Below are 26,746 nucleotides of genomic sequence, written 5' to 3' on the forward strand. Positions count from 1 at the left end.
AATACTCAAGATGTGGTCTCACCAAGGCCCTGTACAACTGCAGCAAGACATCCTTGTTCCTGTACTCAAACCCTCTCACTATGAAGGCCAACATACCATTTGCCTTCTTAACCGCCTGCTGCACCTGCATGCTTACCTTCAGCGATGGTGCACAAGGACACCCAGGTCTCTTTGCACTTCCCCTTCTCCCAATCTATTGCCATTCAGATAATAATCTGCCTTCCTGTTTTTGCCACCAAAGTGGATAACCTCACATTTATCCATGTTATATTGCATCTGCCATGCTTCTGCCCAATCACCCAACCTGTCCAAATCATCCTGGAGTTTCTCGGCATCCTCCTCACAGCACACACGCCCACCCAGCTTTGTGTCGTCTGCAAACTTGGAGATATTACATCTAGTTCCCTTGTCTAGATCATGAATATATATTGTGAATAGCTGGGGTCCAAGGACCGATCCCTGCGGTACCCCACTAGTCACTGCCTGCCACTCGGAAAAAGACCCGTTTATTCCAACTCTGCTTTCTGTCTGCCAACTGGTTCTCTATCCAAGCCAATACCTTGCCCCCAATCCCATGTGCCTTAATTTTACATGAGAAGTGTGAGATCATCCACTTTGGATCCAAGAAAGACAATTAAAATATTTTTTTAATGGCGAGAGACTAGGAACTGTGGAGCAGCAAAGAGATTTGGGTGTCCAGGTACACAGATCACTAAAAGCTAGTGCAGGTACAAAAAGTAATCAAAAAGAATGTTTGCCTTTATCTCAAGGGGGCTGGAATACAAAGGGAAGGAAGTTCTGCTTCAGGTGTACAGAGACCTGATCAGACCCCATCTGGAGTACAGTGTTTAGTTTTGGAGCACCGTGCCTCAGGAAGAATATATTGGCCTTAGAGACGTTACTGCACAGATTCAGCAGAATGATACCAGGGCTTAAAGGGTTACATCATGAGTACAGGTCGTGTAAACTTGGCTTGTAATCCCTTGAAGTTAGAAGGTGCAGGGGTGATCTAATTCAGGTGTTTAAAATTATAAAGGGATTCAATAGGGTAGATACAGAAATAATATTTTCTCTACTGGGGGAATCCAGAACAAAGGTGCACAATAATAAAATTAGAGCCAGGCCATTTAGGAGTGAATTCAAGAAGCACTTTTTCACAAACAGGGTAGTGGAAATCTGGAACCGTATTCCCCAAAAAACTGAGATTGATAGATTTTTGTTAGGTAAGTGTATCAAGAGATATGGATCAAAGATGGATAAATGGAGTTGAGCTTCAGATCAGCCATGGGCAGCACGGTGGCATAGTGGTTAGCACTGTTGCCTCACAGCGCCAGGGACCCGGGTTCGAATCTGGCCTCGGGCGACTGTCTGTGTGGAGTTTGCACATTCTCCCCGTGTTTGCGTGGGTTTTCTCCGGGTGCTCCGGTTTCCTCCCACACTCCAAAAATGTGCGGGTTAGGTTGATTGGCTATGATAAATTGACCCTTAGTGTTAGGGGGATTAAATACGTGGGGTTACAGGGATAGGGTGGGATATGTGTTGGTGTAGAGGTTACGGGGATCGGGTGGGATATGTGTCGGTGCAGGCTCGATGGGCCGAAATGGCCTCTATCTGCACTGTGGGGTTTCTGTGATTCTGTGATGATCTGATTGAATTGATGAACAGTCTCCATGGGCTGAATGGCCTACTCCTGTTCCTGTTCTTGTGTTCCTTAAGTTCCTTAAACTAGCAAGAAATTTAAAAACAGATTGTAAGAGCTTCTACAAGTATGTAAAAAGGAAGAGAGTAGCAAAAGTAAGTGTTGGTCCCTTAGAGACTGAGACAGATGAAATTATAATGGGGAATAAGAAAATGGCAGAGACTTTAAACAAATATTTTGTATCTGTCTTCACAGTAGAAGACACAAAAGCATACCAAAAATAGTGGGGAACCAAGGGGCTAATAAGAGTGAGGAATTTAAATTAATTAATAACAGTAAAGAAAAAGTACTTGAGAAACTAATGGGACTAAAAGCCAACAAATCCTCTGGCTCTGATGGCTTATATCCTAGGGTTCTAAAAGAGGTGGCTGCAGAGATAGTGTGCAGGGACAGAGGGACCTGGGAGTTAACATGCATAGGTCCCTGAAGGTGGCAGGACATATTGAGAGAGTGGTTAGCAAAGCATATGGGATCTTGGGCTTCATAAATAGAGGTATTGAGTACAAAAGTAGAGAAGTTATGCTGAACCTTTATAAAGCGCTGGTTAGGCCACAACTGGAATATTGCGTCCAGTTCTGGTCGCCACACTTTCAGAAGGATGTGAAGGCCCTTGAGAGGGTGCAGAGGAGATTTACCAGAATGGTTCCGGGGATGGGGGATCTTAGCTACAAGGACAGGTTGGCAAAGCTGGATTTGTTTTCATTAGAGTAAAGGAGGTTGAGGGGTGATTTGATAGAGGTGTACAAGATTATGACGGGTTTGGATAGGCTAGACAGGGAAAGGCTGTTCCCACTAGTTGATGATACAAGGACTAGGGGCACAGATTTAATTTTTTGGGCAAGAGATAGAGGGGGGATGTGAGGAAAAACTTTTTTACGCAGCGAGTTCTGAGGACCTGGAACTCACTGCCGACGGAAGTGGTGGAAACGGAGACACTAAGGGGAGACTGGATAGGCGCTTGAGGGAAATAAACTTGCAGGGCTACGGGGATAGAGCAGGGGAATGGGGCTGACTAGTTTGCTCTACAGAGAGCCGGCACGGACTCGATGGGCCGAAATCCCTCCTTCTGTGTCGTTATAACTCTCTGGCCTAAAAATTCAGTTGCTTTGCGCCTCCCGCAAAGCAACTAGCGCCTGGGCATGGTGCCTGTGCTGTCTCTCTGTAGCAATTTATGTTAGTTTTCCAGTTAATTCAGGGGTTTGAGTAAGTTGGGTTGATTCCCATTGTGTGCTGCCACCCAGTGGCTATTTGGTACCTAGCAACTGCAGTAAAAGTGCAGTAAAGTGCTGTAAAGCACAGTAAGTGCAGTAAAGTAAACTACAGACCTACAGCGGCACATGCTCTGAGAAGTTGTATTGTTCCCATGCCTGAGTCTTGGATATTATTTGTCTGTAAGTACTTGAGAATGTTATAGATGATTAGTGTACACTGTATGTTGCAGAAAATGTTTAGTTTGTAACTTTTCTCTGTAAGCAAACTTACACAGCTAGCCGTGAAGTGCTCGCTCTCTGTCTAGCTGGTTAACTAGTAGCTGTATTTTGATGCACTATGTACAGGGCTAATTTAAAGAGAATGCCTTCCAGTTTGCTAAATGTATATTCACAGTAAGCTGTGTTTCCACGTGTTTGGTAATTTACATGCCAAATGTACTGTGTTGCGTAGGCGTACCTAAATTTGTGTATGCATATCAGTTATGCACTTGTATACTAATGTGTGCTTCCATTTCTGTGTTGTATTTCAGTTTTACAATAAGAATCTTTCAGTAAAGCTTTACAAGAAAAGTCAAGCCTTGTGATTTTTATGGGAAGATATCAAGTTGTTAGCTATCTGTCTAGCTCTGCATAGGAAAGCGCTGCGAGGGCAGAAAAGTGCCACCAACGCCTCCTGCGAAATTCTGTGGGGGGGTTAGCGGCGGCGGTAACCGTTAGTGCCCCGCAGCGCTGCGCCGCCGGCGATGATGTCATTGCCATGTGCAGCTCCCCACTCACTCCCCGACCGCGATCTTCGGTAGCACCCCCTGACATACCGCCGGATGCTATGTCCGACGGGGTCAGGGGGGGCCTACCTGTGGCCGGGGCGGCGCAAATTAAAAGGGAGGTGCTGGGCAGCCATTTTTGTTGCTGGCCGCCTGCCAGCACCTGCCTCCTCTGCTGTCCCCAGCCTCCTCTGCATTCCCCCCCCCCCCCCCACGGGGTGCCGACTGCGCTTCGTGAGCCCGGCACTCCTCTTGCGTGCCGGGCTCTTTTGCCAGCACTCCGATCTCTGGTGGCCCAGCTGGGCAAGGGTCGCGCTGCGCTAGGCCTTTCCCCTTTAATAAGGGGAGGAAGGCCTGCAGTACTGCGGCACGAAGCACCACAATATGGTGGCATAGTGGCATAGTGGTTAGCACTGTTGCCTCACAGCGCCAGGGACCCGGGTTCGAATCCGGCCTCGGGCGACTGTCTGTGTGGAGTTTGCACATTCTCCCCGTGTTTGCGTGGGTTTACTCCGGGTGCTCCGGTTTCCTCCCACAGTCCAAAGATGTGCGGGTTAGGTTGATTGGCTATGATAAAAATTGACCCTTAGTGTTAGGGGATTAAATACGTGGGGTTACGGGGATCGGGTGGAATATGTGTCGGTGCAGGCTCGATGGGCCGAAATGGCCTCTATCTGCACTGTGGGGTTTCTGTGATTTCTGTGAATATTCACTCGCAGCGCCCCAAGAGGGAGGCGGGGCGCTTCCAGTAACGTCCCGCCTCCCTCTTGGGGTGCTAGCGGTGAATTTCAGCCGGGGGGGGGGGCGCTAATTTTTTGGGGGCGCCAGTAGTATTTATTTAAATCTTTAAAAATAAATCACATAATAAAAACTATTGATTTTTTTGCAGGGGAATTGGAACAACTTAAGATTGAAAACGAATTGAAGCTTAACCAGCTAACAGAGGCTTTGGTAATCTTTAAAATAACTTCACAATATCATTCTTGTATTTGTATACATATTCGGAGTAAAGCTGTCAATTTTGCAATTACAATTCTTTGATTTCCAAGTCACATGTATATCTCTTTTTTATTTGATTTCTTTTAGAAAAACAAAACAAAGACTCAAGATAAATTAGAAGAAGAACTGACGAGTGAAAAATTAGAGAGAGGGAAATATTTTGGAGAATTAGAATCAGCAAAGAAAATACGAAGTGACTTACAAGTTAGTTTTCTATGTCTATATCTTTGTGTCCCAATAATTTGAGGTAGCAAAATATCAAATATGGCCTAGAAATTCGGTATCCACCGAAAACGGGCGCGGGCATTGCGATGCGATAGTAACCCCCGCCCGTTTGGAGGACTGCAGGCAGCACATAAAATTTGTGCTGCCTGCTACTTTACATGATTATAACGTTCAGCCGAATGTTGAACGTGCTGCTAAGTGGCTGAACGCTCAGCAGGGGGCTCAAATTCATGCGAGGCTAGCTCCAATTATAGCTAACCTGACTATGTAAAGGCAGTCTGCACCTCTTAAAGGGAAGGTGCTTTCTGCCTGCAACAGGTGCTGGAACTGCTATTGGACGCAAGTGTTAGAAACAAGAAGACTAAGTAATGGCTCAACAGGCCATTGAAAGGGCCCCAACGTTCTCAGATGCAGCACTGGAGGCCTTGGTCCAGGAGTTTAACTCCAGGAGAGAGGTCCTCTTTCCACAGAGGGCCAGGAGGCCCTCCAGGTAACAGACAAGACTGCAGTGGCAGCAGATAGCCAATGTGGTCAATGACAGCACTATAGCCATGGGGACCTGGTCTCAGTGCAGGAAGAAATTTAATGACCTTACCCGAGTGGTCACAGTCAGAGCATTCATCTTCAAATGCCATATTGCACTAGCCACACACACCGCTCAATGCACCACACCCCCAATCACCTACCAACAATCTCTACCAATCACCTCACATTCATAGCTTTACCTGCACCACTGCTGCAAGCCTCACACCCACATCTAACAGCTTGAACACACTGTCAGCTATTCAACCATGACAGGCACTTCACCCAAACACATTACACCATGCTCAGTGACACCCTTTATTTTACCTTGTAGGAAAAGGTGCTGCATAACCGGCAGGGACAGGCTCACCTGCATCACCTCGCCTCCTTGGAGGCGACAGTGCTGGCCATTCTTGACAGGGACATGGCTGCACTGGTGGCCAGCGGCAGGGCTGAATGAATACATTCCTCATACGTTATCCTCATTCTCACATCCCACTTGCCCCTCATCCCACAATCTCTTCTGATTTACAATCGGCACATGGTGTAAGCATGTTACTCTTGCTTTCCCCGCCTCTCCTCACCACAACCAGCTCAGATACTGGCACTCCGCATACTTTAGAGGATAGGTTAGACGTGGGATCTGCACATGGTGAGACACCGGGCACGAGTGGGCTGCAGCCAGGGCAGGGGGAAAGAGCGTAGGTGCCAGCTCCCTGGGGGGGCGAGGTCACACACGAGTTCTGCTGCACAGGACTCAGACTCAGACCGCGATGTGGCAGCCTACAGAAGAACGCTGATGTGTATGCACAATGAAATGCTTGGTGCATTGGCAGGCCTGTCAGAACGCCTGAATGCAATGTCAAGGAGTATGGAGGAGTCTAGCTCCAGCCTTTCACAGGGCTTTGGCCAGAGTTTGGAGCCCATCCTTTCCAGCGTGGAAGGGGTGGGCCGATCCATTAACGCACTTGTGGACCCAACCATCATGCCGTGTCTGATGGCCGAAGTCTGAGCTTCCATTGCAGTACAAGCAGAAGACATCCAACATCTGAGCGTGGCAATGGAAGCTCAGACTGAAGTCATGCAAGCACAGACTGCTGCCATCATTGCTGGATCTACCAGTGTTGAAAGGAACTTGCAAGGTGTCACAGCAGTCCAACAGTCTGTACTCCAGCAAATTACTGGGATTGCTGAGGCGCTGCCCCGGGGGAGTGGCAATAGATCCGTGGAGGCCGATCCTGTTGTCCACTCTGTCCAGGATGACAGCATTCGTCCTCCCACCACTGCCACTTCGCCAGTGCCATTGCTGTTGCCGGTCAGCCAGCCAGCCCAGACTGCTGCCGCACATGCCGAGGTGGTGCAGTCCGAAGGCAGGCCTACTAGACACAGAGCTCCTCTAGGTCACCCTGCAAGGCCATCTGCAGTCTCCCCCACTGAAAGTCACCAGCCAAGCTGTAGCCACTGGGGTAGTACTGTGTAGGAGCACTAGGATAGGCAAAGGCATATGCAAGACAGGGAATGCACAAGGGTGATTTTTTGATGTAATATTGGATGGATAGATGGATAAAGTTTGATTGGAATATCTGCTTTGTGGTGGCGTTTATTTCCGCACCGTGGCCAAGTGGATGCTATCATGGTCAGTAACAGAGAAGTTAAGGTGTGGGACTAATGTTGATTGGGGTATTGGGGTTGCGTTCGCTCGTACCGCACGCGGATGATTTGCTCCCGGATATCCCAACCAGAAAGGCTGTCTGGGTTGCCTCTGTTGAGTCTGTGTTTCCAAATGTAGTTATGCTGAATAACTGGACACAGACTACAGAAATAATTAAACAGGTCTTTAGTAATTGAGGGTCAGGGCTGAACTGGAATACACTTTGCTCCACAGGGTTTATATACCGGTGTGGTCACCACCGGTACTACAATGTACAGGAGCCATCAAAAAGTAGTCCATCACCTTAAGGTATCCTCTTAAGGTGGTACAGGTTACATACACTACAGCCTCCTTCATTCTGCTTCCTCCTCCTCTTCTGACACCTCCTCTTCTGCCTCCTCCTCTTCCTCCTTCTCCTCCTGCTCCTGTGCTCGTGGCCGTATCCCTGGTGGCAAGGGCTGTGCTCTCATGGTGGCCAGGTTGTGGAGGATACAGCAGACCACAACGAATCGGGACACACTCTCTGGTGAGTACTGTAGGGCTCCTCTAGTGCAGTCCAGGCAGTGGAACTGTTGCTCAAGCACCCCAATGGTCTGCTCTATGATGTTTCATTTGGCAGCATGGCTCTCGTACACATGTTGGCCACGTGTGGTTGGGTTGCGGAGCGAAGTCATGAGCCAGGTGGTCAGGATAGCCCGTCGTCCAGTAGCCACCTTTTGGTTTGTCTTGGTGGCTCAAAGACTGAGGGAATAGCGGACTGGCGCAGAATAAAAGCATCATGACTGCTGCCAGGATACTGGGCATTCACCATCATGATGTGCTGAGCATGGTCGCACACCAACTGCACATTCAGCGAGTGGTAACCTTTGCGGTTGCGGTACATTATAGCATTTATATACGGTACCCACAAAGCCACGTGCATGCAATCGATGAAGCTGGTCAGAGAGAAGACAATGAAGTCCCCTGTCCTGGCATAAAGAGCGTCTGTCACCTCTCTTATGCAGCAGTCGAATGGGGAACTATGAGATGTTACAGATGTCGCCTGCCCCAGCCTGGAAGGATCCCGATGTGAAGTAATTCAGGGCCACGGTCACCTTCACGGCCACTGGCAGCGCCGTCCTCGCCCTGGAGTGAGGCTGCACATCTGGTTGCAAGAGGTGGCAGAGTTCTGTGAGCACCTCCTTCGTAAAGCGCAGATGCTTCAGATACTGCTCCTGGCTCAGGTTGAGGTAAGAAAATTGCTCTCTGAAGACCTTAGGTGGGTAAGGCCTCATGCTGAGCGCCTTTCTCCCCCTCCTCCTCCTCCCTCTGCGAACAGCTTGTCCTCTGCCTCTGCTCCATTTCCGTCATGTTGCAGGCCAAGGGGAATGACAACTGGAGCACCCATGACTGGGACTAAGTGGTCTGACCAGAACCCTTGAAGTCAGAAGCAAGGCCTTCTCCACTTGCAGCACCACTCTCTGTCATCTACCAACTTTAAATAACTCTAGAAAGCTCCAAACAGTTCCACAATCTTATACAGAGCCAGTAGAAATCAAAAAGCAAGTTACCTGAAAGTTAGTGATTATCTCTTTAAGTAGCGCTGTGGGGGGGGGGGGTTCCTTCCTGCTGCTGAATGCATGTTCAGCTGTGCGAGGTTAAGAGAGGGCGATAGCTCCAGCGATGATAACGTAAATGGCAGCGCTGGTGTCAAATCAGTGCTGCATGCTGATTGATGTCATGATCTACCTACTTATCATACTTCTAGTGCACGCTCCTAACGACCATCCTACCGCCCTCACCAAGATGGCGTCCAGCACGGCCCGCACCAGTAGAATGCGCAAGCTGCTCAAACGCCATTTTGGTCCCAATTCTGCACCCGTAGCGTCCAAACAATGGGCACTACGCAACCGAATTTCTAGGCCTATATTTTTGTTCATAGATTAAAGTGCAATGGAATTGGGGAATTGAGCAGACTGGTAAGGATCATTATCGTAAATTTACTCTCCATATCATATTTTGTGTCTTCTTCTCAGTGTTGAAAGGAAATTAACAAAAGCAAAGAAAAAATATTGTTAAGGGCCTGTTAATTGCTTGATAATTGCTGTGGAAGTCAGGTGGAGAGAATTAAATGTAACGTTCCTCGGACAAGAATAAATTTGAAAAGTTAGTTATTTACTTTTGAGTCAGATCTAGTATTGGTTTGTTAACAGCTCAAGTTGTGCAAGTGAAGCCACATGCTGTCATTTTTTTCTTGCACAATGCAAACTTGCTAGCAGCAAGAAATGAATATAACACCAGGAAATACGTGTAGCATCAATTGTGGAGGAGCAGATGCAGGAGACTGCCAGCGAAAGAGCATTGAAGGAAAAGGAGGCTCAGCACTGTTCCAACCAACTATTCTATAGCAATGTGCTTCTACATTAGGTAGAGCTATCTGGAACTAACTGAGATGCAGTGTTTGAAGTTCAGAATTTGAGTTAAGGATGCAGTCACTGAGTTATGCTGTCTAGTCCAGAATGACCTGCAGCCATAGTCAAGCAGAAGAATTACCCTATCAGTAGAAGTAAGGGTTTCCACTGCCATGAACTCTTAGGAACTCACCGCACCTCAGGAAGGATATATTGGAGTGAGTGTTTGGATCACTCAGTCTTGGCTGAGGCTTTCAGTGGAAACTTTCTTTCTGATCTTTGGGGTACTTCTGACCCTTTAAGGTCCCTCACCCACTCTTCTGGTGCCACAGCGGTGTCACCACTGGGATTCTCCACCTTTGTATTAGTGGGCTCTCTCTTGACGGCAGAAATCCCACCTGGTGTCTGCTTTGCATATGTCATGAACTCCGACCCAGGAATATGGGTTGGGGCTCAGTCTAATATGGAGAGGTGGGTGGAAGTTCTGCCCCCCAACCAATTTCTTATTCATTTCCAGGCTTTACCTTAAGTCTCATTGCTTTAAGTTAAGTAGCAGTCTTTAATGCAGCACTTTGGGAATTGTGCTAATTATGGCAGGATAAGATGTAGGTGCAGGCACATCAGCACAGGACAAATAGGGTTCTTTACCATTGGAGAGGGCATAAAGGGATGACTCCATACTTTCAGTGGGAAGTGGTGTTTCCAATGAGTGCATGGTGGGAAATCACAGGTATGCAGTCTATGATTTTCAGTGTGTTAATATTAAACTATGGATAATTGTCAGCTGTGTTCCCATGATTTTCCACCATGTATTCCTTACAAGCTCTGCCACCCTGCTGGAAGTACGGGAACATGAAACTGCGCTATAGCCTAACCATATCATATGTCAGTCTATTGGAGACGTAATGGGCTGAATTTTTACTTTGCAGAGTGTGCGGGTTTGCGAGCGGGTGGGCAGTTAAAATCGCTGAAATTGACAGCACATTGGGAAGCCGGCTTCAACCCGCTGGCTTCTGCCTTTAACTTGGGCGCATTAGTCAACGCGCCGGAGAGGCGGATGAGCTAATTAAAGTAGTTGAGAGCTTGGTAAGAGGCTATTAACAGCCTTTTTAACCTGATGTTGCAGCTTTTACTGACTGTGCACGGGATTCACGGGCTTGCTGAACCTCGCCAATGAAAGCAAGGCGAGAGTAGAATGGCCATTGTGGGAGTTGAACAATTGACGGTTCAAAAAAACCACATAAATACTCATACCTCGCACCTGCTTCCTTGCCTAAGGGAAAGGCTCTTGCTGACACCATTTTTGCTGAGAGTTTGCTTTCAGGAGTTTGCATGTGATTTCTACAACTTTGGAAGTTACTCCCACTATATTGGAAGTCACTCTCACTACATGATCTCCACTTTACCTGGCATCTATCAGATCAGCATAGGGGTCGCTTATGCTGCTTCACCTTGGACCTCAGATTCGGACTAAGATAAACCCCAGCAACAACACCAGCAACAGCAGCAGCAGCCTTCTCCTTACTGACTTGCCGCTCTACAGAGGATGAGCATAGGCAGAGAATCAGCTTCCTGGGACATGACTGAACACCAGTGCCTCAGGAGGCTCAGGCTATCGCGTTAGGTCGTGGCAGACATTTGTAGCCTGCTGGAATAAGACCTGATGCCCAGTGGACCTGGTGAACATGCGTTACCTGTGGCTGTCAAAGTCACCACCGCACTCAACTTCTTTGCCTCAGGCTCCTTCCAGAGTTCTGCAGGAGACATTTGCAGGATCTCACAGTCGGCTGTACTCAAATGCATCACCCAGGTGACTGATGCCATGTTTGACAAGTCAGGCACTTATGTACACTTTGCCACTGATGAAGCCAGTCAGACTGAACAGGCACTCAGCTTTGTGGCTCTGGCTGGCTTCTCACAGGTGCAGGGCATCATTGACTGCACAAATGTGCCCATCAAGGCACCCCCAGATCGCCCAGGAATGTTTGTGAACCATAAGCACTTCCACTCCATCAATGTGCAGCTCGACTGCAACCACAAAAAGATAATCATGCACGTGTGTTCCAGATTCCCATTCATCCTGTGCCAGTCCAGCCTCCTTCAGCTGTTTGCACCTTCGACCAGACTTACCAGCTGGCTGCTTGGAGACCAGAGGGGAAAAATTCGGTTGATTAAGAGGGTGCTAATGGGGTGCAAAGCAACTAGCGCCTGGGCACGGTGCTGCTAACGCCTCCCACAAAATTCAGTGGGCGGTTAGCGGCGGTGGTAACCATTAGCACCCCGTGGCGCTGCGCCTCTGCCGATGATGTCATCGCCGTGCGCAGCGCCCCGGCCGTGATCTTCGGTTGCGCCCCCCTGACTTACTGCCGGAGGCTATGTCCGACAGGGTCAGTGGGGTGTACATGTGGCCAGGGTGGCGCAAATTAAAGGGGTGGTGCTGGGCGGTCATTTTTGCTGCTGGCCGCCTGCCAGCACCTGCCCCTGGCCTCCTGTGAAGCCCCCCCGCGCGCCGTGAGCCCGGCACTCAAGAGTGCCGGGCTCTTTTGCCGGCACTGCGATCCCTGATGACCCAGCTGGGCCCCGGGTTGCACTGCATTAGGCCCCTCCCCTTTAATAAGGGGAGGAAGGCCTGTAGTACCGCGGCGCAACGTGCCGGCTCATGTGGTGCTGCGGCACATAGTGCCGCGATATTCACTTGCAACTCCCCAAGAGGGTGGCAGGGCGCTTCCAGTAGTACCCTGCCTCCCTCTTGGGGCACTACCAGTGAATTTCGGGCACGGGGGCGCTAATTTTTTTGGGATGCCCCGATGAAGTTAGCGCCCCAAAGAGGGAGTGACCCAATTTTGTCCCCCAGGAGTATCCACTGAAGACGTGTGTGATGACACCCTTGAGGAGGCCAAGCAATGAGGCCGTAGAGTGCTACAATCAAAGCCAGATGATGATGAGATGTGTAATAGAGCAAGCAATTGGGATGCTGAAGATGCGCTTCAGATGCCTGGATTGATCTGGAGGAGCCCTTCAATGCGCACCGCCAGGGTCTCCAGAATGATCGTCGTATGCTGTTCCTTGCACAATATAACACAGCAGCGAGAATTGGAGCTTTAGGAGGATCAAGGCGCAGAGTCTTTTCAGAGGAGGAGGAGGAGAATGAGGAGGAGGAGTAGGAGGAACACGAGGAGGAGGAGAAACCTGAAATGGTCATGGTACCAGCAGTGGTGCATATTGCGGCCCAGGATGGCCTCATAATGGCACGATTTAGTTAAGTTGCACCAGTGCACCCATATGGCACCCAAATGCTGAACCAACTTCCCCCCACCACCACCACCACCACAAAGCAGTCCCAGAATGATCAAATCATTCTTGTCACACACACACCCATTGCACGCAGTTAAGTAATGTCTTATCATTCACTCCAACTGACAAGGCCACTTGCCAGGCAGCAGGCAAAAATGGACAAGACGGGACAGCGGTGTAAAAAAATTATTTTTTGTGACTCATAACTTCAACAGAAACTTAACCATCTAACATTTCATAACACTCCCATGTGAATACCCTTGAGCATCTACAATTGTGTCTTCTTTCTCTTTCTACAGTTCGTACGACGTGCAACCCCTGTGGCTTCAGCAGAGGTAGCTGGCTGCTCGCTTCCCTGTTCAGACTGCTTAGACACTTTTGGCAGACATCCTCTGGGTTTTGGAGCCTGTGAGGGCCCCGCCAAAGATTGCTCCTCCTGCAACTGTTCAGGGGCAGACTTGGCCATCGGGATATGAGGCAGCATGTGGGGCTCTGACTGAAGGGGTCAACGGGAAAGAAGTGGGAGCACTTTGAGCAGAGCCCCCACTTCTGTGTCCCCCTCTCACCATCATCCCTCTCATGGGCCACCCGCACTTCCCTGCTAGCAAGGAGCTGGAGAGCACTTTGCTGCACATCAATGGGACAATTAAGGGTCACCTCTTGGTTTCTCTCCATCCTAGATATGGCTGCAATCAGAGTCTGTAAGGTGTTTTTCACAGCAAGCATGCTCTCGTACGACTGGTGCATTTGATGCTCCATGCAGGTGGCTACCCTTTCCATGGATGAACACATCATACCCATGGCCTGCGACATTGTGCTGCTCATGTTGGAGATGAACTCCTTCATTCTCCCTGCAATCGAGCACATTGCGGCTGGAAAAGCTGCCAGAGCCTCCCACATTTTTAGTTGCTCCTCAGGAATCATCCTCTTTGTCAATGGCCCCTGAGGTTCAGCGTCTGCGTCCAGCTGAGCATTGTTTGGAGTGTCCTACACCCTCCGATGAGGACTGTCCATTGCAGTCCGTCTCCATCGTCTAATTTTGCTCACGTCATCTGTGAGACACCAGGTGACAACACTACCCTTTCCCTTACTGCACCCACCGATGTGTGCATATCTGCGCTAGTGCTGGGTGTGCATGGGTCGTGTGACGGTGCACCCTCAGAGACCACGGCCTCCTCTGAGGCATCGTCTTCCTCCTCTGGCTAGACAGTGGGGTTGACACTTCATGGGAATGTGGGAGAGTAAAGACATGAATTAGAACTGCTATGATCAGAATGTTTTAAGTTACCACTTAAGTTACATGATCATATTTCACTGGCTGCTGTCATCAAGTCACCATGAGTGATTGTTGTATGCCATGTGGCTGTATGATATTTACTTTTGTCACCTGGTCACTGGGAGGTCCCCCTCTCTCCATCTCCCACTGCCAGCAGCTCCGCAACGCAGCTGAGTTTCAGGGCCACCACCTTTGCTGAAGTGAGTGGCGTGGTTACTGGTGGGCCACTACCGGTTTGCTGCCTCTCCCGGGTGTTCTGCGCTCTCTTCTGCAAGGAGGGAAACAAGAGACCTTTGAGTGAGAGTGATGGAATGAGTATAAGGGATGGATGGGCAACATCTGTTGAGAGTGACCATGAGGGAGAGGCGTGACATTGCATTAGGATGAGGGCGAGTGTCAATGGTGGATGGTCAGATGGGGATGTGAGTAAGTGCATAGACAGTGAGGGATCGGTCCACCTGCAAGGTAGGTTGGTGTGAGGAGTGATGTGCAGGAGTTGGATTGGGAAGGCAGAGTGAGGGGGTTGAGGTGACACGCATATCAGGATGTAGGGCAATGTGGCATTGTACTCACCTTCCCTGACCTCATGAGGTCGTTAAAACACTTCCTGCACTGGATCCATGTCCTTGACACAACACTCCTGCTGCTCACTTCCTCTGCTATCTCCAGCCATGCAGTCTTGGTCATTGCCACTGGCCTCTTCCTCCCATCCGCAGGGTACAGGATGTCCCTGCGGACCCTCACTCCTTGGAGTAATACCTCCAAGGAGGCATCTTTGAACCTGGGGGCCGCTTTCTGCCTTTGACTCTGCATTATTCAGGCTGTACTATTATTAAAGTGTTCTACTGGCAGCAAATCTCCTCTGTAACAATCAGGCTTCCACCTCCACCAGTCTTCAAGTGACATCTGTCCATTGCTCCTTTAAATATCTCAGCTGAAGTTGAGTCATCCATGACCTCATCGGACCCACTCCTGTTAATTGGTCTGGAAACCCAGAAGTCTGATTCAATTGCAGTGGCTTCATTAAAAAGCCACTGCAAAACGCGCCTCTGCCACTTCCGGGTTCACGACAAGATCCACAGCATCCCTGCACCCATCCCAACTGCAAGGTAAAAATTCAGCCCAATGTATATGGAGGTTTAGGCCATCTATGGTCTTTTAACAGAGGTTTATGTGATGGTTGGTTATCTAAAAGGCATTAAATGTAATCCCAACTACTTTGCTTGTGGATGAAAATTATTAATTAATGTACTGGCCAGTGGGTCACTCCTTACATCGTGGAGTGTATTTTTCTTTCTTTGTTAATGTTAGTGAACAGAAGAGAATATATCCACACAAGTTGGTTTCTCTGGCTTCAATTATGTACTATGCCCATTCTTTAGAAGTCTGAATGGCTCATCACTTCCACAAATTGAGAAGAAACAACCGTCATAGCTTTGCTGGGCTTGTCAGCAAGTAAGTAATTATTTACAGATTCTTTCTGGGTCCTGCGTGGGTCATCCCTGGAGGGGCAGCACCTCAAGATCAATGTGGAATAGCTAAATACCATGGCTATTTAGCGTCATGTTGTAACAGAGGAGGAATATGCACTGGTGTGAAAAGTGTGAGCAAACATTTTAATTTGTTATTTAATTCAGATATCTGTTGACCCAAAGCTTTGACACTGACCATCTAAACAACCATTGCTCCCACAGCAGAACAGCCTGTTTAGTAACAATGTTGAAACATAATTGTGCAGTTGACGATGAGACTACCAGAACAGCAAAGCAATTCATGAATGAGTCACTGCAACCAGAATCAATTCAAACTCTTGTTTTGGAACTCAATCAAATTTGCAGGCATTCATATTAAAGTATTAGGTACCCCAAACTTTCAGCAGGATAGGTGCAAAATTTCCTGCAGGTTGTTGCCTTGATTGATTCTTTTTCTTTTAGAACACATTTTAAGAACACTTTGTATTGTTCCTACAGGATAAAGTGGAGATATTGATACACAAAACAGAAGAATTTCAGAAAGTTGAAGTTGAATTAATGAAAGAAAATGCAAACCTAAAGGAAGCAGCTCAAAGCAAAGAGGTATGCATAAACAAGTAATTATGAAATGCCAAGTGGTAAAAACAATGGCCCGGATTTTACGGGGCCTATGACGACGTAGCGTGCGCCGTCATAAGTGCCCCACAAGTTCCGGGTTTCCGCATGTAATGCGCATGCGTGAAAACGCGGAACTTGCGATCTGTCAAGTTTCTGCTTGATAGATCGTACGCATCCGCTGGAAATTGACATTCACTGGCGCAGAGTTGGGTTATTACTGCCCAGCGACGACACACTAAACCCTTACGTCTGGTAAAAGTAGGCGTAAGGCCTTTTGCCAGTGTAAGGGTTAAAATAAATGTTAAAATTAATTTATTTAAATGATTTAAACATTCACTTACATTTAAAATTAGGATATTTTTGTCCCATTTAAAAATGTTTAAATTTATTTTTCAAAAAATAAAATTTTTATTTTAAATGTTTAATTAAATGGTATTTTAATTAATTTTGAACATATTTATTTTTAATTCAGTGTTGTGAAATTATAATTTTTAGGTGATTCCTGTTATGCTTATGGGGATTCTGTACGTAAATGGAATCCCCATAAGCGTAATAGGAATCCCCCTTTGACATTCATTGGCCTGGTCCACATGATCCCAGGGATGCTTGCAAATTGCATACACACCTGGGATGTATGGGCCTTTATGCAGGCGTAAGCCTGCAGGCCCAGAAATGCAAGAGTTTGAAGCTCTGGAGCCATCCGCTAAGTGTGGAGTTTTCTCACGGTTTGGAGGCGTTCGCCCACGGCAAGCCTCCGACCGCAATTTCCAGGCCATTGACTGAAAACTTTTTTTTCTTTACCTGAGTAATAACACTAAGCATAGATTTGCCAAGATAAAATGTTCTGTATTTTCTTTAATAATTCACTGTTTAGTCAACAAAACTTGAAGATTATATTCTTATGCTTTTAGCAGAAATGTAAGAGAATTTCAACCTATCCTGAACTCTAGGGCTCTCAACATGTTCATTGTGAAGGAAAAATTACAAGGTGGTAACCCGCCTGGCAGTCATGAAGGTGGGGTACGCAAGCAGAAGACTGGTTAGTTGCAGCTAATGTGAAGGATCTGTACTTCCAATCTGAAATCAGAGAAGTCCATCAGAAATACTACAGTCAGAAATTGTCTGGGAGGGCCGGGGCAAAATTCAGGCAGAATTGTGGCAGAGGGTGGTTATAATTTAGGGTGGGTCCCAGATCCGCTGGCTCATCTAACTTGTCCTGTATATTTTGACCTATGGAGGGTGAAAGCATCTTCTGCTCACCTGCTTACATTTCAATTGCATTTTGTTGGAATTGCTGAAGGGGTTCTTGTGCAAATATCACCTGTTCTTCACACACAGAAACACAGAAACCCCACAGTGCAGATAGAGGCCATTTCGGCCCATTGAGCCTGCACCGACACATATCCCACCCGATCCCCGTAACCCCTACACCAACACATATCCCACCCTATCCCCGTAACCCCACGTATTTAATCCCCCTAACACTAAGGGTCAATTTATCATAGCCAATCAACCTAACCCGCACATCTTTGGATGTGTCCTCTTCTGTCCCTCTTCTGTCCAACAGATCCCACGTTTGCTGAGAGCAGGCATGGGTTCCATTGTGGACTGGTTTGGAAGCCGAGTACAGTATGGATTCATCAAAATGATACAAGGGCTTAAAGGTTTAATTTATGAGGGACAGGTTGCATAATCTTGGCTCGTATTCTCTTGAGTTTAGAAAGTTGAGGGGTTTAAAATGATAAACGGATTCAATAGGGTAGATACAGAGAAGCTATTTCCTCTGGTGGGGGAGTCAAAGAGCTAGGCCATTCAGGAGTGAAATCAGGAAGCACTTTTTCACATGAAGGGTAGTGGAAATCTGGAATTCTCCTCCAAAAAGACTGGATGCTGGGTCAATTGAAATTTTAATGACTGAGATTTTTGTTAGGTTAGGGTATTAAGAGATATGGATCAACAGTGAGTATATGGAGTTGATGTGCCGATCACCCATGATCTAACTGAATCGCAGAATATGCTCGAGGGGCTGAATGGCATATTATTGTTTCTATGTTCCTAAGGTGAACATTTGCAGAGGTAATCAATCCCAGAGGTATCACTTACCTTCAGCATGCCTGGTTAAAACTTCCTCTGCAGGTGCAAGTCGTCTGCCCCGATTATTCTAATGACCCAATACCTGCAATCAGACAGGGTCATGGCAAGGCAACAAAAATAGGTGGAAGTTCTGCCCCATCTGGAGACTTTGCAAAATTTCCTGCCTCTTAAGTTTAACATTAGTTGCATACAATGGGGATGAAATTGGATTAGGCCTAAAAATGGGCGCGGGAATCGCAATGCGTGATCTTCCCGTGCTCGTTGAAAGTGGTGCAGGCAAAATTCATGCTGCCTGCTCATCATAATGACTGGAGTGCTGAGCTCAGTGCTAAACGTGCTGCTGGTTGGCTCAGTGCTCAACAGGGGAACCAATATTGGGTGCAGTCTGCTGTCCAATAAAATTTTGCCTGGGCTCTCAGCACTTCTTAAAGGGGAGGTGCTTTGTTGCAGAAGCACCTCATTGTCACTGTAGCTGCAGCAATGTTGCAACAGGGAAGAGAAAGGGCACCTCGCTTCTCAGATGCAGCACTGGAGGTCTTGGTCCAGGGGCTATACAGAAGGAGTGTTTTATTTTGGAATTTGGAAAGAGTGGGAACTCAGAGAAGAGAAGGAAGGAGTTGCTGCTTTTTGCCTACACGACTTGTAGTGCTTTGTGTTACAGGTAGATATTTAATTTCAGTATCCTTAACTTAATCTAGATCAAGTAAGTAGTCAAGAAACTACACTGTAAACTAAGTTACCTAATTACAATTTAATTAAATAAAACAAGGTCATATAGGGATGGCAGTGCAGGTGGTGTGCCACAACTGCAGCATGTGGGAGTTTGTGGAGAGCGTTGTGATCCCGGACAACCATGTTGAGGGAAAAGTCTGCAGGATGGATGAGCAAGCTGACCATGGCACCATGGTGCAGGAGGCCATTCAAGTAGGGGGGGGTGAAAGGGAATGTAGTTGTGGTAAGGAACAGTATAGTCAGGGGGATAGATACTGTTCTCTGCAGCCGCAACCGAGAGTTCCGAAGGTTGTGTTGCCTGCCCGGTGCCAGGGTTAAAGATATCTCCTCATGGCTGGAGAAGACCTTGGAGTGGGAGGGGGAGGATCCAGTTGTCGTGGTTTACTTAGGAACCAACGACATAGGTAGAACTAGGAATGAGGTTCTGCTGAGGGAGTTTGAGGAGCTAGGATCCAAATTAAAAAGCAGAACCTCAAAGGTAATAATCTTTGGATTGTTACCTGAGCCACGCACAAGCTGGCATAGGGACAAACAGATTAGAGGTTTAAATATGTGGCTCAAAGAGTGGTGTGGAAGGAAGGGGTTTCAGTTCATGGGGCATTGGCACCAGTACTGGGGAAAGAGGGAGCTGTTCCGTTGGAACGTGCTCCACTTAATCCGGGCTGGGACCAGTGTCCTGGCGAACCAAATAACTAGGGCAGTAGACAGGGCTTTAAACTAATGAAGGGGGGTTGGGAGGATTCAGGAAAGAGTAAATTTAAAAGCAGTGAGAGAAATGTCAAGGCTCTAGAACAGAGTAGTTTTGGGTAAAAATAAGCAGAGTGGGTCAGGAAGGGACAGAGAGAGTAACAGAGGTAATAAGACATCAGTGACTATGGTGACATCAGAGAAAAATAGAAATAAGTCAATGCTAAAGGCACTATATCTGAATGCGCGAAGCATTCGCAAATAAATAGATGAATTAATAGCGCAGATAGAAATTAACAGGTTTGATCCAATAGCCATATTGGAGACATGGTTGCAAAATGGCCAACGTTGGGAACTAAGGCCTAGAAATTCGGTGGCGCCCCAAACGGGGCGCCAAGCTCACCTGGGCGCCGGAATTACCGCTGCGATCGGAGCCGTTGCGCCCGCCGGAAATTCAGTTTGAGCACCCCAAGAGGGACGTGGGGCGCTGCTCGAGGCGCCCCGCGTCCCTCTTGGGGCGCTGAAACTGAATATCGCAGTGCAACGTGCCACAGCGCCACATGCTGCGGCACGGCGCGCTGCGGTACTGCAGGCCTTCCTCCCCTTCTTAAGGGGGAGGGGCCTGCACCAGCGCGATGACCGATCGCAAGTGCCGGCAAAAGATCCCAGCACCGAGGAGAAGTGCCGGGCTCTCGGGACACAGCCGGCACTGCCCGGGGGGGGGATCAGGAGGCCGGGGACAGAGGTGCTGGCAGGCAGCCACCGAAAAAAATGGCCGCCCAGCACCTCCACCTTAATTTGCGCCGCTACCGCCACAGGTAGGCCCCGTGAACCGGGCGCGATTTGCGACTGGCGTCAGAGGTGGGCGCGACCAAATATCGCGATCGGGGCGGTAGCGGAGCGCTGCGCACACCGATGACGTCATCGGTGGTGGCGCAGCGCTATGGGCTAACGCCGCCATTAGCGCCCCGCTAAATATCGCGGGAGGCATGGCCAGTCGCGCTAAAGCCACTGAGTGCCCTCTTTAGGTGCTAACTGGTGGCGCAGCCCATCGAATTTCTAGGCTTAAATATTCCAGGATACTTAACTTTTAGAAGAGATAGGCAAAATGGAAAAGGAGGCGGGGTAGCCCTGATAATAAAGGATGGGATAAAGACAGTAGAGAGAAAGAATCTTATCTCGAAAAATCAAGTAGAATCAGTTTGAGTGGAGCTAAGAAACAACAAGGGGCAGAAAACATTGGTGGGAGTTGTTTATAGGCCCCCAAACAGCAGTTGTAATGTAGGGCAGAGTATAAATCAGGAAATTAGAGGTGTATGTAACAAGGGTAATACAGTGATCATGGGGGACTTTAATCTACATATAGACTGGGCAAACCAAATTTGCAGTAATAGTGTGGAGGACGAATTCATGGAATGTATGCTAGATAGTTTTCTAGATCAGTATGTTGAGGAACCAGTTAGGGAATAGGCTATTTCAGATCTAGTATTGTGCAATGAGAAAGGGTTAATTAATAATCTTGTAGTAAAGGTGCCTTTAGGGAAGAGTGACCATAATAAGATAACATTTTATATTGAGTTTGAAAGTGATTTTAGTTAAATCCGAAACTAGGGTCTTAAATCTAAACAAAGCAAACCACGTGGGTATGAGGGGCGAGTTGGCTGTGGTAGATTGGGCAACTACATTAAAATGTATGACGGTAGTCAAGCAAAGGCTAGCATTTAAAGAGTTAGTACATCATTTACAACAAATATACATTCCTTTAAGGCACAAAAAACCCACAGGAAAAGTGGTCCAACCATGACTAACAAGAGAAGTTAAAGATAGTATTAGATCAAAGGAAGAGGCTTATAATATTGGTTGTCATTTTCCAAAATTGCATAGATTCAAGAACGGTTCCCACATATTGGAAGGTAGCAAATGTAAGCCCACTATTTAAGAAAGGAGGGAGAGAGAAAATGGGGAACTACAGACCACTTAACCTGACATCAGTAGTAGGGAAAATGCTAGAATCTATTATTAAGGACGAGGTAACAGGGCACTTAGAAAATAATAATAGGATTGGGCAGAGTCAACACAGATTTATGAAAGAGAAATCATGTTTGACAAATCATGTTTGACAAATCTGTTAGAGTTTTTTGAGGATGTAACTAGCAGAATAGATAAGGGGGCCATCAGTGGATGTGATGTATTTGGATTTTCAAAAGGCATTCAATAAGGTGCCACACAAGAGGTTATTAAACAAAATTAGGGATCATGGGATTGGGGGTAATATACTAGCATGGATTGAGGATTGGTTAATGGACAGAAAACAGAGAGTAGGAATAAACGGGTCATTTTTGGGTTGGCAGGCTGTAACTCGTGGGATACCGTAAGGATCAGTGCTTGGGCCTCAGCTATTCACAATCTAGATCAATGATTTGGATGAGGGGACCAAATGTAATATATCCAAGTTTGCTGATGATACAAAGCTAGGTGGGAATGTAAGTTGTGAGGAGGATGCAAAGAGGCTTTAAGGGGATATAGACAGGCTACGTGAGTGGGAAAATTGAATATAATGTGGAGAAATGTGAATTAATCCACTTTGGTAGGAAAAATAGAAAAGCAGAGTACTTTTTAAATCGTGAGAGATTGGGAAATATTGGTGTCCAGAGGGACCTGGATGTCCTTGTACATGAATCAGTGAAAACTAACATTCAGGTACAGCCAGCAATTAGGAAAGCAAATGGTATGTTGGCCTTTATTACAAGAGGATTTGAGTATAAGAGTAAAGACGTCTTACTACAATTATATTGGGCCCTGGTGAGACCATACCCGAAGTATTGCATACAATTTCGGTCTCCTTACCTAAGGAAGGATATACTTGCTATAGAGGGAGTGCATCAAAGGTTCTTCAGACTGGTTCCTGGGATGGGGGGATTGTCCTATGAGGAGAGATTGAGTAGACTAGGCCTATATTCTCTAGAGTTGAGAAGAATGAGAGGTGATCTCATTGAAACATACAACATTTTTACAGGGCTTGACAGGGTAGATGCAGGGAGGATGTTTCCCCTGGCTGGGGAGTCTAGCACCAGGGGTCACAGTCTCAGAAAAAGGGGTCGGCCATTTAGGACTGAGACGAGGAGAAATTTCTTCATTCAGAGGGTGGTGAATCTTTGGAATTCTCTACCCCAGAGGGCTGTGGAGGTTCAGTCGTTGAGTATATTCAAGACAGAGGTCGATAGATTTTTGAATATTAACGGAATCAAGGGATATGGGGATAGTGCAAGAAAGTGGAGATGAGGAAGAAGATCAGCTATGATCTTATTGAATGGCGGAGCAGGCTCGAAGGGCAAAATGGCCGACTCCTGCTCCTAATTCTTATGTTCTTAGGTCCTCTACCCGCAGGGGGGCAGGAGGCCTTTGAGACAGAACAGTAGAAGGCAGTGGGAAGAGATGGCCGTAATCGTCAGTGCTTCCTGTGTTTCCCCAGGACCTGGATCCAGTGCCGCAAGAAATTTAATGACCTCATACGCATGGTGAAGGTCAGTGAATGCATCCTCAAATGCCATATCCCACCTACTGCACCACTATCCTCACACACTGCTCAGTGCACCACACCCCCATCACTCACTTACCAACAATCTCTTAACAATCACGACCCATACTTCACAATCATAGTTTCACCTCACCCTCACACACATACCACTGATGCAAGCCTCACACCCACATCTCACACCTTGCACACAATGTCAGCTATTCAACCATGACAAGCCCATTACCCAAACACATTGCATCACACTCACTGACACACTTCACTTTCTCTTGCAGGCCAAGGTGGCTCACAACCAGCATGAGCAGCAGCAGACAGGTGGGGCTGAAGCATGTCTGCAAAACCTTACTGTTCTAGAGGAGACTGTGCTGGAGATAATTGGAGTGGCTGTCACCGAGGCCGTGGCGAGTGGTGAGGTTGAAAGTATTGCTGATGACGGTATGCTCATATTTAATCCTTCTTCTCACATCCCACTCCCCCCTCATCGCACAATCTCTTCTCACAAGCTGCTATGGTGTAAGCATGCACATCTTTTCTAGTTTACAATCTGCACATGGTGTAAGCATGCACCTCTTGCTTTCCCCCCCCTCCCCTTACCATAACCTGACCCTTGTGCCTTTCTCCTTTCAGATACCCAAGAAGTGCCAACAGCCAAGCCAGTCCACGACCAACTAGTGGAGGAGTGTGATGGAGAAGAAGAGGCACCGTCACGCGATCTGACACTCCCAGGCACTAGCTCAGAAAATGGAACGGCACTTACTTTAGAGGGTAATATAGAGGCAACATCTGCACGTGGTGAGTCACCGGGCACAAGTGGGCTGCAGCCAGGCCAGGGGGAAAGGGTAGCTCTGGTACCAGCTCCCCGGAGGGCGAGTTTGCACACGGGTTCTGCTGCACAGCACTCGGATGAGGACTTTGATGAGACGGCTTTCAGAAGGGCACGCACACAGAAATGCTTGTTGCAATGGCAGGCCTGCCAGAGAGCCTCTTGTCAGTATCAAGGAGCATGGAGGAGTTCGACTCCAACATTGCATGGGGCTTTGCGCGGAGCTTGGAGCCCATGATTTGAAAGTGATGGGCAACTTCATTAGAGTCCTTGTGGACCAAACCATGATGCTGGGTGTGATGGGCAATATCGCAGCTTCCGTTGCAGTATAAGCAGAAGCGACCCAATGTCTGAATATTGCAGTGGAAGCTCAGACTGCTCTCATGCAGGCTCAGTTTGCTGCCATGCAAGCTCGGACTACTCTCATGCAGTCTCAGCTTGCTGCTATGCAAGCTCAAACTGCTGCCATCGTGGCTGGGTTTACAGGTGTGGAAAGTCCAGCAATCTGTCCTCCAACAGATGGCTAGGAATTCGGAGGCGCCAGCATGCGGGAGTGGCAATAGCTCTGTGGAGCAAGAACCTGCTGTCCTCTCTCAGGATATGGTGTGGAGATGCCGGTGTTGGACTGGGGTGGACAAATGTAAGAAATCACACAACGCCAGGTTATAGTCCAACAGCTTTATTTGAAATCACCGTCAGGTGAAGTGGAGAGATGCATAAAAACACAGCTTATATAGTGAGAGAATAATGTCAGATGTTTACAGGTAATCTTTCTAACTGCCATTTATCACACCTTGGCAGAGAGATAATCACAGCAATCAAAGGTGTAAATGGTGTCCAAACAGGTCAGTCAGGAAAACATTACATCAAAGAACAATGAGGTGGGGTCACAAGGGGTCAAATGTTGCTCAGGCGTGTCTGATGGTCCCGACTCCAACAGGCGGGACTGGTCGTTAAGGCCCTTAACAAGCACTACATGGCCTCTATAATCCTATTTTAAAAGGCCCTTGCGATTTTAACCCTTTTCCCACGTGAAACATGCCTGGTGGGAAACACGATGGTGAAACCTGGCGGGAGCACTATTGGATTGCTGACTATCAACTGCAGGTCAACCATTAAAGAGAAGATTTGATCAGCCATCATTTGCAGGTGGCAGGACTTAGTGGTCTCAGGTCTGGGGCAACTTTTAGAAGGCTTAACCACACCTGTGGAAGGTTGGAGCATGACACCCATCTCCAGTGTGACCTCCTGGGAAACCCCTCTTGCCACCATCATCAGAGCTTCCTCAACTGAGGCATATACCAGAAGCATGGGAGCCATTTATTTCCTTCCATTCTGGGCATTAGAGGAGCTTGAGCACCAGCCGCGGCACCAGCAGAACCAGGAACAACAGCAGCACCAACAGCAGCAGCAGGAGCACCAGGCTGCTGCTCACCCATCTGCAGCTGCACAGGCCAGAAGGGGCCAGCGCCTGGAAGCCCGTCGGCACAGGAGATACCCCCCAAACAGGGTCTACAGACACAGGGTCAGCTATCTCAACATGTCTGAGCAGCAGTGTCAAAGGCGGCTCCGACTTTCGCGAGAGGTAGTGACTGACATCTGCGCAATGCTACAGCAAGACCTGCTGCCCAGACGACCAGGTGGACAAGCATTATCAGTGGCCATCAAAGTCACCACCGCACTCAACTTTTTTGCCTCAGGCTCATTCCAGGGATCAGCAGCAGGCATCTCCCAGGCGGCCGCACACACTTGCATCACACAGGTAACCGATGCCCTCTTTGTCCTCGCGCACAATCACGTTCATTTCACCAAGGATCGAGCAAGTGTCATGGCGCGAGCGGTTGGATTAGCTCATCTGGCAGGCTTTCAAAGGGTGCAGGGCGTCGTTGACTGCACACATGTGGCCCTTGAGGCACCCCATCGCAATCCAGGTATTTTTGTCAACCGCAAGGGCTTCCACTCCCTTCACGTTCAGCTGGTGTGTGACCACAAGAAGGAAATTTTGCATGTTTGTGCCAAGTACCCTGGCAGTTGCCATGACTCCTTCATACTGCGCCAGTCTAGTGTGCCTCCGCTATTCAGTCCGCCAGACCAACTTAACGGATGGCTACTTGGAGACAAGGGCTATCCCCTGAAGACGTGGCTAATGACGCCGTTGAGGAGCCCATCCAATGAAGCTGAGGAGAGCTACAACTCCAGCCACATGTCCACCAGAGCCATAATCGAGCAAACCATTGGTTTGCTGAAGATGCGCTTCAGCGGCCTGGATTGATCAGGTGGAGCCCTGCAGTACTCAGCAGCCAGGGTCTCCAGAATCGTCGTGGTTTGCTGTGCACTTCACAACATGGCACAGTGTCGTGACTTGCAGATCCCTGAGGACCAAGTGGCTCATCACATATCCTTCTCAGATAAGGAGGAGGAGGAGGAGGAGGAGAGCGAAAACGAACATCTTGCAGAGGCCCATCAACCAGCGGCAGCATACGCGAGAACATTGCTGCCCGGGATGCAAGGAACGCATTCATCTTGGCCAGATTTGCTTAGCCTAGTCAATCAAACACTTTTGCCTCGCAGCTTCTTACCAGAGCATTGACAATGGCCAAGAACCAGAGGATTCCTAGCACTCTGCCCACCATACTGACAGTTGCAAGTATTCCTAAGCCCTCAGTGTGGAAGTCCCAATAGCGAAATGACAGACACCACAACTGCAACATTTACCATCAGAATTTTTATGTATAATAACGAAGATGATGGCAT

General features: G+C 47.9%; 1 protein-coding gene across 4 annotated transcripts in view; it reads left to right on the forward strand.

Annotated features, from left to right (window-relative positions):
- The window catches only part of sycp1 (synaptonemal complex protein 1), a 698,098-nt gene that overhangs the window by 358,822 nt on the left and 312,530 nt on the right, over window positions 1-26,746 (forward strand). For all 4 annotated transcript variants that reach the window (XM_086011629.1, XM_086011633.1, XM_086011630.1 and 1 more), the window contains exons 15-17: window positions 4,564-4,625; window positions 4,761-4,877; window positions 16,002-16,106. In XM_086011629.1, the coding sequence (XP_085867755.1) occupies window positions 4,564-4,625; window positions 4,761-4,877; window positions 16,002-16,106 (284 nt within the window). The remainder of the gene's footprint in view (window positions 1-4,563; window positions 4,626-4,760; window positions 4,878-16,001; window positions 16,107-26,746) is intronic.

This window comes from Somniosus microcephalus, chromosome 18, assembly GCF_052327205.1.
Source record: "Somniosus microcephalus isolate GS21.2 chromosome 18, FLI_Smic_1.0, whole genome shotgun sequence".
Taxonomy (NCBI): Eukaryota; Metazoa; Chordata; class Chondrichthyes; order Squaliformes; family Somniosidae; genus Somniosus; species Somniosus microcephalus.